The sequence below is a fragment of the Cetorhinus maximus genome, chromosome 8 (assembly GCF_964194155.1).
Source record: "Cetorhinus maximus chromosome 8, sCetMax3.hap1.1, whole genome shotgun sequence".
In the NCBI taxonomy this organism is placed as follows: Eukaryota; Metazoa; Chordata; class Chondrichthyes; order Lamniformes; family Cetorhinidae; genus Cetorhinus; species Cetorhinus maximus.
The window spans coordinates 83,965,719-83,979,471 of NC_135886.1; the positions used below are offsets into that span (position 1 = coordinate 83,965,719).

The 13,753-nt window shown below is 42.0% G+C and overlaps 1 protein-coding gene across 2 annotated transcripts in view; it reads left to right on the top strand.

The window, feature by feature from the left end:
* The window catches only part of dacha (dachshund a), a 389,808-nt gene that overhangs the window by 217,070 nt on the left and 158,985 nt on the right, over positions 1-13,753 (top strand). For both annotated transcript variants that reach the window (XM_078547218.1, XM_078547219.1), the window contains exon 3: positions 8,008-8,139. In XM_078547218.1, the coding sequence (XP_078403344.1) occupies positions 8,008-8,139 (132 nt within the window). The remainder of the gene's footprint in view (positions 1-8,007; positions 8,140-13,753) is intronic.

Below are 13,753 nucleotides of genomic sequence, written 5' to 3' on the forward strand. Positions count from 1 at the left end.
AGATGTATGTATGAGGCAGGGTTACCAAATATGGTTGGACACATTCCTTTAGGTTTGATCACATGACTTTCCATTTCCATATCCAATATATTTTTCAAAATAAAAATGTTAAAATAAATTTTTCCAAGCAGTGCCTTCGGAGATTAATCTTCAATTTCTGGACATTCTAGGAGTATCCTGGAGGATTGTAAGCTCCAGGATGAGCTCTTACCAATGAGGTTGAATAATGGTCCAAAAGCACTTACTTCATTTTACCCTTGCTGGACTGGAGTACAACACTTATCAGCAGAGCCTGAATCTCTTCAACATGTTGGCTAGAGTTTTCCCCCCGTTGGGGGGGTTGTGTGGGGGCGGGAGCGGACCTGATCGGTGCCCCCGATCAGGTCCGCGCTGCCATTTTACGTGGGCGGGCCAATTAAGGCCCGCCCAGTGTGACGTGCGTCCAGAAGCACTATACACTCCCTATGCGGGTGGAGGGAGGTTCACTGAGTTGGAAGTGTGCTCTTTCATGCATGTGCGCGAAAGAGCGCAGAAATCTCCCTGAGGCACAGAAGTGCCTCAGGGAGATTAGTTTTAAGTTTTACCAGTTCAATAAAGTGTTGAAAAAATTTTTATGACATGTGACCTCATGTGAAACTGTCACATGAGCTGGGACATGTGCATTCATTTCAATAAAAAGTTTTGAGAAAGTTTAAAATCCTTCATGAAGCTTCATCCCGCCCATGGATGAGGTTCCATGAAAAATATGAAGGCCGCCTGGGCTCTTCGCCTGCCCGCCAACCTTAAGGTTGGACAGGCAGCTCTGTTAATTATTTTAATTGTTAGTTAAATAGCCTTAATAGGCCTTTGACAGTTCGGTGGGCGTGCAGCCAACTCAGCTGCGCACCCGCTGAACTGAAAATCTAAATGATGACGTGTCATTTTACACCTCGGTGAGCGGGGGCGGGGCCCGCTCGCCAAGCCAAAGATTCTCCCCGTTGAGTTGCAATTAGCATTCAGCCTTCGGCCTCTTACATATTTAAATTTAATGTTTATCTGAAAATCTTGTTGCGTTTTTGAGGAAGCCATTTAATAAAATGAAGGTGTTTATTTTAAGGAGTTTTGTTACATCATGCTTAAAGGCTTAAGGTTTATATACTCACAATAATATGCATAATTGTCATCTTTAATGCAAAATGTTTAAATATCTTGTAAGTCATATATGCTTATGTACATAAAATGGAACTCAGTCCAAAGCAAATGGATACCAGATCCAGCATATGATAGATTAAATTAAACATTCATTGGCATTTGCGCTGCTCCTCAGGGCACTACACCAGACTTGCTTTGCTTCCCCGTAGATGGGCAGACAGTGCTACAGGTGACCATATACACTGTGTTTATTGCTGATATGAGCACACATAGGTGTGTCCTCTGTATGTGCCTGAGCACATGGAAATGACGCTATCCTGATATCACACAGGCTGATGTGATACCAGGATACCAAAATTGGCCAAGTCGTGTCTTGACAAAGCCTGCCTGATAGTGTACTGAAAGAAGAAGCATGAAGCAGCAAGATAGGCCCTGGAGGAGTAGGAATCCTGATTACAGCTTAGTTAAATTTATGGAACTTTTTCTACTGGTAAGTGTCTGAAAGTGCTGTGGAGTGTTTTTGAAGAAGTGTTTTGGTGCATTTGCTAGAGACTTGCTGCATCCTCACAGGGGTTCGCAGAGAAGCAGATGGCCAGTGCACATGTACGACTGCAACAGGTATAGGGGCAGCAGGTGTGGTGCCCCTGGATCAGCAACACATCAGGAAGATGGAGCAGAGGCTGCAGAGGGGGCAAACTCTGCTTCTAATGTTGGAAAATGTGAAATTGTCCATTTTGGCAGGAAGAATAAAAGAGAAGCAGATTATCTAATTGATCAGAAATTGCAGAGCTGTGAGATGCAGAGGGATCTGGGTGACTTAGTGCATGAATCACAAAAGGCTAGTATGCAGGTACAGCAAGTAATTAGGAAAGATAATAGATGCCAGGATTTTTCAGTCAGCGTGTGGGGGCGGGCCCGCCATGCCGGAGCGTAAAATGATGCGCGATAACGTTGAGTGTGTGCCCTGACATCACCGCGCTGTCTCGCGATGTTTTGTTCGGCAGGCATGCAGCCGGAATCAGCTGCACATCCGCCGATAACTGATAGGCCTATTAAAGCCATTAACAAATTCATTAATGTCATTGTTTATGCTGCCTATCCAACCTTAAGGTTGGCTGACCGGCAAAAAGGCCAAGTGGCCTTTACGTTTTTTTAGGAAACCTCATCCACGAGCGGGGTGAGATTTCCTAAAGCTTTACTACCTAAATGAAAATTTTATATGAAAAATAATAACATGTTCCATCTCATGTGACATGAGGGGACATGTCACATTAAATTTTTTACTTCTGTAAAAATGTTTTTACAAACTGGTTCAATCCCCCTGAGGCACGGAAGCACTCTTCATGTGCGAGAGCGAAAGAGTGCTGGCCCCGACTCTCCCTCCGTCTCCCGCCCGCACAGGTAGCGCTGAGCGCTATCGTTCGCGTATTACGCTGGGCGGGCCTTAATTGGCCTGCCCACGTAAAAAGGCGGTGCAGAGCCGATTGTGGGTGGCGGTCAGCTCCACGACTACCCCCCGCCTGCTCCTGCCGAGCCCACCGGATGCGGGAAAAATTCACGCCAGAATGTTATCATTTAATGTGAGGGGAAAGTAGGGAGGTTTTGCTTCAGTTGTACAGAGCACTAGTGAGACCACATCTGGAGTTCTGTGTACAATATTGGTCACCTTATTTAAGGAAGGATGTAAATGCGTTGGAAGCAGTTCACTGAAGGTTTACCAGACTAATGCCTGGAATGGGAGGGTTCTCTTGTGAGGAAAGGTTCGATAGGCTAGGCTTGTATCACTGGAGTTTAGAAGAGTAAGAGGCAACTTGATTGAAACATATAAGATCCCGAGAGAACTTGACAGGGCAGATGTGGAGAGGATGTTTCCTCTCGTGGGAGAATCGTGGGTCACTATTTAAAATAAGGAGTTGCCCATTTAAAATGGGGATGAGGTGAAATGTTTTCTCTCAGAGGGCCATAAGTCTTTGGAACTCTCTTCCAAAGGTGGTGGAAGCAGAGTCTTTGAGTATTTTTAAGGCAGAGGTGGATAGATTCTTGGTCAGCAAGGGGGTGATAGGTTATCGGGGGTAGGTGGGATGCAGATTTGAGAATACTATCAGATTAGCCATGATCTTATTAAATGCAGAGCAGGCTCAAGGGGCTGAATGGCCTACTCCTGCTCATTCTTTGTATCTTTCTATGTTCACGCACTCCTTTAAGTTGCAGCTGGACTGTTCCATGTTCCTTGACAATGACAAGCGGCTGCCTGGCAGACCAGCCAGTGCACCCAACTTCTCGGTGTGCATTTCCGATCAATGCTGTCTTGCACGCTGCCCCCATCAAAGTGTGTGTGTCCCCCACCACCCACCCGCCTGGGTCCTCTGCTGCACTACTGTCTGCCACCTCGGCCTTCTTTCACCCTGACTTGTTTGCAGCTCACTTGTGCCTCGTGACTAACCCATTTACTGATTCCAATTCTATACTAGTCTTGATGGGAAGTGCAATGCCAGTGGCTGGTGGTTGCGAGTGTCAGATCAAATGACAGGGCCTCTTCGTCAGTGCTGTGCTGTTGCTCTCTCTCCTTCTCCTTGGCTGCTGTGGTTGTGCAGGCAGCAGTTCGTGGGTGTCTGAAAGCAGGAAATCAGAAGAGGCTTTGTGTGAGAGAATATGTGTGGGCTGGGAAGCAAGAGCTCTGTGGCCACACAATTAGCAGCTTGCTAACCACACCAGAGAGCAGGATGAGGGTATTCTGGGAGTCAAGGACAAGCATAAGGCAAGAAGATGCCATCTTTCTCAATGTTCTCAGTACTGTTGTGGGTCATGTCGCAGCCAGTTCCATGATGCAGAGTAGCATCTCCTCCCTAGTGCTCAGTTGATGCAAGTGTCCTTGTTCCCCACCAGCTCTGCTCTGCTCTCTGTGGCTCTGTGGCTAAGAGAGAGGGAAGAATGTCTGTGATTGTGCTGCACTGTGTTTAGATGATGTGCCTGCCATAGCTGAATAGCTGCAGGTCTGTGGAGGTAGTGAGAGATGGTGTGATGCTCACAGCATCGGTAGGTGTTTGAGGATGAAGCGGAGTATCTGGATGTTAGGTGCGAGTCCTGAGTGCCAGGGAGTGCTGATGGGTGAGTGACGGAGGCCTAGTGCATTGAACAGTGTGAGTGGCTGGTGGAGTGGTGGGGAGGAGACGTGTGTGAAGATGCATTCACTCTGGTATTGACCACGCGTATGAGATCATTAAACTTCTTGTTGCACTGCTGCCAGGTCCTCAGCTTCAGACTACAGGGACTTGATCTTCCTGGCCACCTGCTGCCATCCCCTTCTGAGGGTGGAGCTCGAGGGTCTCCTGGCTCTGCTTTGGGACCATGGCAGCTCTCCTCCTGCCCACCTTCACCAGTAATGCCTCCGGCTACTGTTGGTATGTAATTCCCTCTGTGTGCCCTGATGTTAAATTCTTGTGGTACATGTTTGTCTTCCACATGTTAGGCCTTGACGATAAACAAAAAACAAAGTGCTGGAAATACTCAGCAGGTCTGGCAGCATCTGGGGAGAGAGAAACAGAGTTAGTGTTTCAAGTCGATGACTTTTCATCAGAACTGCTGATTGATCTGAAATGTCAATGCTAGTTCTCTCTCGACAGATGCTGCCAGACCCACTGAGTATTTCCAGCATCTCCTGTTTCCTTTAGATTCCCAACATCCACAAAATATTGCTTTTGATGATAATTGGATTTATGAGTTAGATGCAAGTACACTGGGACAAAAGTGCACCTAACTCACTGGGCATAAGGGGCACTATTACACCACCTGTCTTATTATAACATCACATGCAGCAGCACTATACTCAGCATTATAATGGAAAATCACTACTTTGTCTACACTACAATGTTTGCCAAATCTCACCTACAGATAACAACATACTTTAGAAGTCTAATCATTTTTATGTACAATGTGCTTTTGTAGCAGTTGTCTTTGTTTATGCTTACATTGAATTATTGAATGAATGATTAAATAGATTCTGGTGGAATGCAATTAAAATGACCTTTCCGTCAGTTTAATCCAAGGCCAACATTTTTTTGTAAGGGGTTGAACATTTATCAGAATTTAACAGTGCAATATTAAGTAAATAAATATAAATATTACAAACTTAAATATTATAAACTTGTGTTGAGATTACATCTTGTTATAAAGGTTGAGTATAATAGACAATCCATTAGCTGAGATGTCAGTACTTTTGTAACTCATAAAAGAATCAAAACTCCAAACAAATCATTAACATAAGTTAATGTTTAGGGCTTTAAAAAAAAACCCTTCATTGTACACACCCAAATACCTGCTCAAGTAGACGATTTGTTAAATGTTGGACACAAGAACAAAGGTTTATATTAATTTTCAGATATTGAAAGCCTGTAGGAACTAAAGTAATAGGAAAACTGTACCAAATCGTTTTCATTTCCAAGGTGGATGAGCGGTTAGTTTCTCATGCAAGAAACTTAGAGTAAATTTGGCCAATCGTCAAATGGAAAACATTGAATTCATAGTTAATGTCAAATGTTTTGATAAATAAAGATAATAATGCAAATGTTGGAAAGTGGAAAGAAAATTTCAAAAGGCTGCAAGTGCACAGTGCATCGGCATCTATAAAGAGCAAAGAACGGTTAATGTTTCCACTTCTGGTGAAGAACTTACACCTAGGGCAGAATTTTGCCCTTGGCATGCAGGATTGGCGGGGGCGATCAGGAAGCCAACTGCCGCCCACAATCGGCAACGCTCCATGATTGTATGTGGGCGGGCCAATTAAGGCCCACCCAGCATGATACGCGAGCAGCAGCGCTGAGCACTGCCTGTGTGGGTGGGGTGGGGAGATCAAGCAGACCTAGTGCGCAATTTGCGCATGCACGCAAAAGAGCACTTAATAATCTCCCTGAGGCACAGAGCTGCCTCAGGGAGATGAAGAAAATATTGAAAAAATTAATAGCAGAAAAAATTAATGAAACATGTCTCCTCAAGTGACTCTGTCACATGAGCAGGGACATGTTTTAATTAAAAATTAAATTTAATTTGTATTTGATTTTGGGAACCTCATCCCGCCCGTGGATGAGGTTTCCAAAAAAAAATGCTAAGGCCACTTGGCCTTTTTGCCTGCCCGCCAGCCGTTAGGTTGAACAGGCAGTGAAAAATGCAGCACAATTGTTAACTTAGTGGCCTTAATAAGCCTTTTAATTGTCGGCGGGCATGTTGCCGGCTCCGGCGCACGCCTGCCGACTGAACTATTGTGTGACTGTGCGTTGACGTCGGCACGCTTTATTTCACGCTTGGGCGTGTTGAGCATGCGCCCGCACGCTGAGCGAAAAATCCTGCCCCTAGAATATTAACCTGTCCTTTCTGTTTAAAATTGCTAATGGATTTGTTTCCAACATTTCATATAGTTTTTGTATTTAATAGCTGCATAAAAACAAAAAGAAAAAATGCAATGCATAACTTAAAAATTATATTTTTGGAAAAACCTTCTTTTTGACTCCAAGTGTAAGTTTTTAATCCAAAAGCAAAAAGAAATTAAGACTTGCATTTATATAACGCTTTTCATGACCACCGGACATCTCAAAGTGCTTTGCAGCCAATGAAGTACTTTTGAAGTGTAGTTGATGTTGTGATGCAGGAAACAGCAAAATGTGGGGTGGAATTTAATACCCCCATACGGATGAGTTCAGAGGCCGGAAGGGCTGTGTGATCAGGCGGGAGGGTGCGGAGTGGAGATTCTGTTGCCTTCCTGCTGCCCTCTGATTAAGTCTGAGGAGAGAAAGCCTGCAGGCGACATCCCTGCCCAGACTCCAATTGAGGCCCTTAAGTGGGCAAGTAATGACAATTAGGGAATTAATTCTGTTGGGGCTCCCGGAGATCAGGTCGGTAGGGGTGCCGCCAATTTTGGTGGCAGATGTGGTCCCCCCTCGAAATTCCTCCCATGTTGTCTGCCCATTCTTCAAAGCTGTGTCACAGTTCTTGTGTTGTGACCCTGTGGATTTATTAAAGAATAATTGTTAACAGAAATGACCAGTTAATTATTATTCCCACACCACAATCATTCTTTGTTATTCCTTCCAGGTGCATCATGCTGATCATCAATACTGTATTATGGAACAGTTCAAATATACTCTATTCAAGTATTTCCCCATGTATTGGTATATGGTCTTAGAGGTTTATCTCCAATAGACGCACTGGAGAAGAGAGGACGATGAATTTATTCCACTTATTAAGCTTAACCTTTATGACTAATGTAGAATTTATTCCTTAGGTGTCACATCTTCAATTGTACAGAAACTTTTCATCTCATTAATTTTATTTTGAAAAATCTATAAATTATTTTTATTTCTCCCCTCCCTGCACAACTGTGGGATGGTCCAGTAAATGGTTATGGACACCAGCAATGCTATTCTTTAATTAATGTAACAGTGTGGAAAGACCCTCGTTTTCCATCCAAATAATTTTACCCCACGCCCGATAATCCGAATAAAAATGATGAAACTTGGCTTCAAAGAAAGAACGGATATAAATGCATTTTAACCTGTGTTTTCTAATTAGAAATCCAATGTTTTAGGATGAACCTAAATTATACATTGTCCAAGCATTTGGGAGTTAGATTGTTAGTCAGGCTCAATGATTAATACTATTGTTTTTGCATTGATGTGCACATAAACTGCAACACACCAACTTAAAACTGTTAGACTATTAAGTGCTTTGTATTAAAACTTTCAGATAGCGTTTCATTTATTAACTCTTAGGTCGATGGCAATTATCAATTACAGATGCAATGTATTTCAACAATCTTCCACACTATAATAACTGAATCGCTGTCTTCTAAATAGTGACATGTTATCTTAATTGTTTGTTTGCTAGGTTTAACTGCAGCAGCTATGGCTGAAGCGATGAAGTTACAAAAGCTGAAACTTGCAACAATGAATAATCTCCATGGTAATGGTAGTCAAAATGGCGCTGAGTCTGAGAATGAGGAACTGAATTCCAGCACAGGTGAGTCCCTAGTCTGTTTGCCATGAATAATTATCATTAGATATTTTACACAATTCTGTCAATATTACAACACTGCCTTCATACAACATCATGGCAGCTTTTTCCTCCAAAGTATCTTCTACTTTGCAAAAACTACTCTCAAAATCAGTGACCCAGAAACAGCTGCAAAAATAAAAGTGAGTTCATGGCACCTGCTGTAATTAGTGTATTAAAAAGCAACACAGAAATTTGTGGCAAGGAAGAGATATTAAGTGAATTGCTATAATGCTGGATGATTTGTGCAGCTCCACCCTTAACCTCACAAAAACTGGAGCTTGCTGTCAACCTCCCCATGAGTTTCATGAAATTGTTGGACTTGTGGCATAAGTAAAATCAAACTCGCTGCTGATAGGGCTGCTATTTTACTATATAAGACCAAGGTAATAGGATCATTTATGGTCCTATCAACCTTGCCAATCAACCTTGGAGGCCCAGAAAGAGAACAGTCAGAACTGTGGAGTCTCAATCATGCAGGTAATAAATTGTTCCTCAAGATTTCTTTAAGCCTTAATTTCTAAAAATAAATAGGGCAGAATTTTACTTCCTATGGGCGGGCGCGTGCCCGACCTGATTGGCCGTAAATTAGCACGTGATGATGTTGGTTGAGTGTCCCGACGTCATTGCGCACTTGTGCAATATTTTGGTCAGCGGGCGCACGTGAGAGTTGGCAGCACGCCTGCCAACAATTAAGAGGCCTATTAAGGCCATTAAAAAGCCAATTGACCTGGATTTTTCACTGCCTGTCCAATGTTATGGTTGGCGGGCGGGCGAATTGGCCAGGCGGCCTTTGCATTTTTGAGGAAACCTCATCCATGGGTGGGATGAGGTTTCCGATCATAATTTAAAAAAAAATGTTTTGACAGAATTTTTACAATCTCTTTGTTCGAGTGAGTGAGTCCTATGTGGGGGGACATTTTTTTCAGTATTTCAAAATCTTTATTTTTGCATTTAAAATTCTTCAGCTCCCTGGGGCAGCTCTCTGCCTTCAGGGAGCTTTCTGTGAGCGCTCACCCGCACTCGCGCAGACTTCAGCGCTTGCCCTCTTCCCACCTCCACCCTGGCAGTGCTGAGGCTTTCAGCGCGTATTTCACGCTGGCTGGCTGTTACTTGGCCAGCCAGCGTGAAATCGCGGTCAGGGGTTGATCGGGGGTGGCGCACTGTTTCCCGGCCACTCCTGGACCCGCCCACTGCGCCTGCCTGATGACCCAAAAATCCTGCCCATGGTCTCTTTTTCTATTTCTAAATCCAATCTATCTTCCCCCTGCTGACCCCCCACTTTATTTCTTTTGCTGTGTGTTATTTCAGCCTATTTCCTTCCCTGTCATTTTCCCTTTTTTTCTTTCTCAATCCTTAAATGTAATTGGTTAAGGAGATAGGCTCTTGATCACATCATTCACCAAGATTCTAGCCGTTCTGTTTCCTTCATTTTACCATTATCACTCGCACATCCAGCAATTTGCAGAGCAAAAATAATTGGAGCTGAAGGGTGAGGAAAAAATCCAACTCGATGCTCACGGGCAAATTCTGGGCCAAAATCTCTTCAATGTCTAAGTGTTGTAATGGATCCAAACATTAAAAAAAATTAGGGCAACGTGATTACAGAATCAAGTCTCACTATCTGATATGTCACGTTGTTGTTGAAAAACTTCCTGCAGTAGTGTCTTCACAAGGAAGTATTGAGTAACAATGGCAAACTATTGGATTAACCACAAACTATTGGATTAACCGAGTTGATAGATTGCATTCTTCTTAAATTCACAACTAATCTCCATGGTGTGCATAAGTATTTAGGCACAAAAGGATATGTAAAAGATGCTAGTCAAAAATGAATGCTTAAAAATATTAATTGATGGTTCAAGATCCTTTATACCAGATTTATGGATATTTGATGTTTCCAGTAACTGGGCTTAACAGTCACAGAATAACGTGCAACTGAATCAAATGAACAGTTAGCAGTTCAACATCTAAAATGTGTCCACTACGAAACAATATTGATAAATTAATATTTGAGTATAATATATGCTTAATAGAACAGTGTTCCAAGAGATATAATGGCGTGAGATTTAAGTGTCTTGGGATTCGGAGGTTTATTGAGAAACAAGCCATCAAATGAGATCATTGACGTAAAACGCAGGACCCAGCTCTACAGAACATTAGGACTTTGGAGTTGAACCTTTAGAGTGGAGCAGACACTAGGGGCGGAATTTTACGGCAGCGGGATTTTACGTTTCCCCTGAAATAAATGGAGTTTAGATTGGCTCGCTGCATTTTATGGCCCCGCCCCCGCTCCATCGGGGCCGTACAATTCCGGCCTGGGTTCTTGAGAAAGTCAGGGATGAAGTTTCAAGGGAAAACAGGAAATCAAGAAACAGAGGAAATGGAAATAGTTGAAAAACTGAATGAAATGAAGATAGTAGAAATTGAAGAAGTAGGTGAGAGACCATAGGTTCTGAGAATGGATTGAGGAGCAAAATAAAGACAGCATAGATCGTAAGACAGTTGAATGAGTGAGAAATGGGGACTGTAGGTAGACAGAGACAGATACCAGAGAATCAGGAGAAAACAGTACGCAGTCAAGTAAGAACCATGTAGAGATAAAGAATGAACTGCAAAGGGAAGAGATGTGGCCATTGAGGTGATTTGGAATGAATAAAGACGAGATTTTATAGCATATTTCAATCTGAGGATCGGATTAAATTTAAAAACAAATAATAACATCTCCGTGTCAGTGGAAATTGTGATGCATCTCTCATGTCACTCCATCAATGGCTTGAATAAGGTAAAGCACTGCTGCATTTGGCAGTTATTAAGTAGTTTATGACAAGGATTTTCATGGGACTAAGCCAGGTAGAACACAAACCATTGCTTCTGTCTTCACTCATGTACCATTAAAATTATACATTTAAGTAAACTACTGTACAGTTATGTGGAAGGCACGTTCAGCATTTGATTTCAAGGACCAGCCAGGCTAGTGAATTACACCATCAGGAAAATTGTCAATAATTTATCTTACATATTCTGAGCCCTAAGTACGAAATATTCCAGTAGTTCTCAAGTCTACTATTTTGATTAATTGCATCATCAGTTACAGATCATCTTCCTTTGTGTTAAACAGTGCAGCTCATTGAACAGTATCTGTTTGAGTATTCACTGGATTGACCAGGAAACTCAGCTATAGCCTTGAGTAGTTTTTACTTCAACTGTAGTAGTCTTAGTCTTTATTTAATGGTTTCGGCATGATTCTGCATTGCCATTCCCTGACGACTAACAACCTGTTACAATTCTACTATACTTCAAATTCAAAATACCATGCTTTATTGTTTTAGTAAATTGCTCTCAATTTATTGCTGCCTGTGCTTTGTAATCCATAAAACGTTAACTGGTGTGCAAGTTTACACAAAACAGTTAGTTGATTGATTTTGCTACCTGCCATATAAGCAGGGCTAGATATTTGCGTAAGTTTCCATATCTCATTGTCACCCTAACATTGTTCTTTATAGGAGATTGGTTGAAAACAAATTGCATAAGCAATCCCAAACTATTTTCAGAGGCACACAGTGGAGGGGTTTTTTTTGCTGTTTGCAAGAGGAGCAAAGCATCTTCAGTGATATAATTTTATTACATCTTATTTACTTTTATTGCAATAAAACAAAAGCCTCCAGTTAAGTGTTGCACTTGCAGTGGATAATCACAGGAATTGCTGAGTATGACTTTAGACACTCTTACCCTTTGATAACACGTTTATATAAAGTCAAAAATGAAGTTGAATAAATGGGTGAAAAGTAGGAGCCCATTTGGTAATCTGTAATGAGTTAACCTGGTTGTAAATCTGATGGTTTTATTTTATGCTCTCTGGTTAGCATTAACAATGAACTGCATTTTAGTGGCACCAGATCAATATAAATTCACTGGCTGCTACAGGTCAAAAACAGAGTCTAAGAATGAGCTGTGTATGTGGGTCAGGTGGTAAATCTGCAGCCTGGTTAACCTATTGAGGATCGCAGTTACATTGCTCAATGAAGGAGAAAGGATTTTTGTCATTCAACTTATGATCAGTTATGATTAACAAATAGAAATAAATGCATGTCATATCAATTACAATTAGCAATGTCAATGAATGGTCGTATATGGATATGCACCTCTATTTACCTACTGGGAGGTCTTGTAAAATAATTTAAAAATAACTTAGGCATTTCTCTCCTTACAGTACTAAAAATAAACATTACATGACAGTTCAGATCCTCCAACCCACTGTCCTTTGACAACATTCTTGTTTTTGAACAGTCACCCATACTTTGCCTCAGTATTACCAAAGGAAATGAATATTGGAATTGAATGATCACTGGATATGGGTGCAGAGCTGTTATTAGGGGTTATTATTCGAAGAAAACATGGGACTAAGTAAATTATTCAGATTTAAGGTGGACATATCATGGGGGCCTGACCGACTTGAAGATCCTGAAAAAGTTAATGCAGAAGTAACAGAGCATCTGGCTATGATTTTAATTAATTTTGTGGAAAGAAAAGTTATGCCAAAAAACTGGAGGACAGTAAATATGACATAACTCAAATGTGACTGGGATAAACAAAGAAATTATCACCCTGTTAATCTCCTAACAGTAAATTGCTAGAGTCCATAATATAGAATGACAGTCAGTTATGAGGCAGTCAGGGGGTAGAGAGAGGTATTGCAGAGGAAGAACTGAGTGTCACCTGCTCATATAGATGCTGATCTCAAGCCTACAGATGCCGTCACTAAGGGGTGGCATGTAAATGAGATAAAAGACAGGACCAAGGGTAGAGCCTTGTGGGGCTCTGGAGCTCTAGGTGCTCGAAAATAGGGAAGCCAATGCTGGAGATGCACTGCTACCAACAGGAGAGGTATTGGATGAGGATGACCTAGTCAACCATATTGAATTTTGCAAAGTAGGGCAGGAGGATGAGGAGGGACAAAGCATCACCGTCACAGTAACAGAACATGTCAGTTGTCACTTCAATTCGGACCATTTTGGAGCTTAAACAGGGAATTGGGGGAGATTGAGATGAAGCTGGAATGCAGCAGCACCTTTAAAAGTCAAAAGCCTCAAGCCTAAAGTACGATGTTAAAAGACAGTGGTGATAGCCATACAGAATACTAAAATAACCACGGTCTAGCCATTCTTTAAATTCAATGTATAACCCAAACTTGCCTCCTATGTATTTATAAAGCCAAAAAGGAGAGTTGAGACAAGCTAGTAATTAGCAATGACAGAAAGGCCAAGAATGGGTTCATTTTTGAGGACAGAGGGTAACTTTCTACGATTTCAAATGGTCTTGACAAATAAAGCAAAGGAGCAGCTACATTGTGACAGAATGTCCAAAGTGTAGCACACCCTGTCTTCAGTAAGTGACTGTACTTTATGCAAGTGGGCCGTTTTGCAATGATTGGAGCGTGCTAACACCTTTCAAGATGTGTCCATGCCAAGGCTGTTAATATAAGTTGCATCTTGACTATGTATTCTGTTGGAACATGAATATGCATGAGAAACAATGAAAGAAGTCTTAAGATTATGCGAGGCCTTGGCATGAACCAACA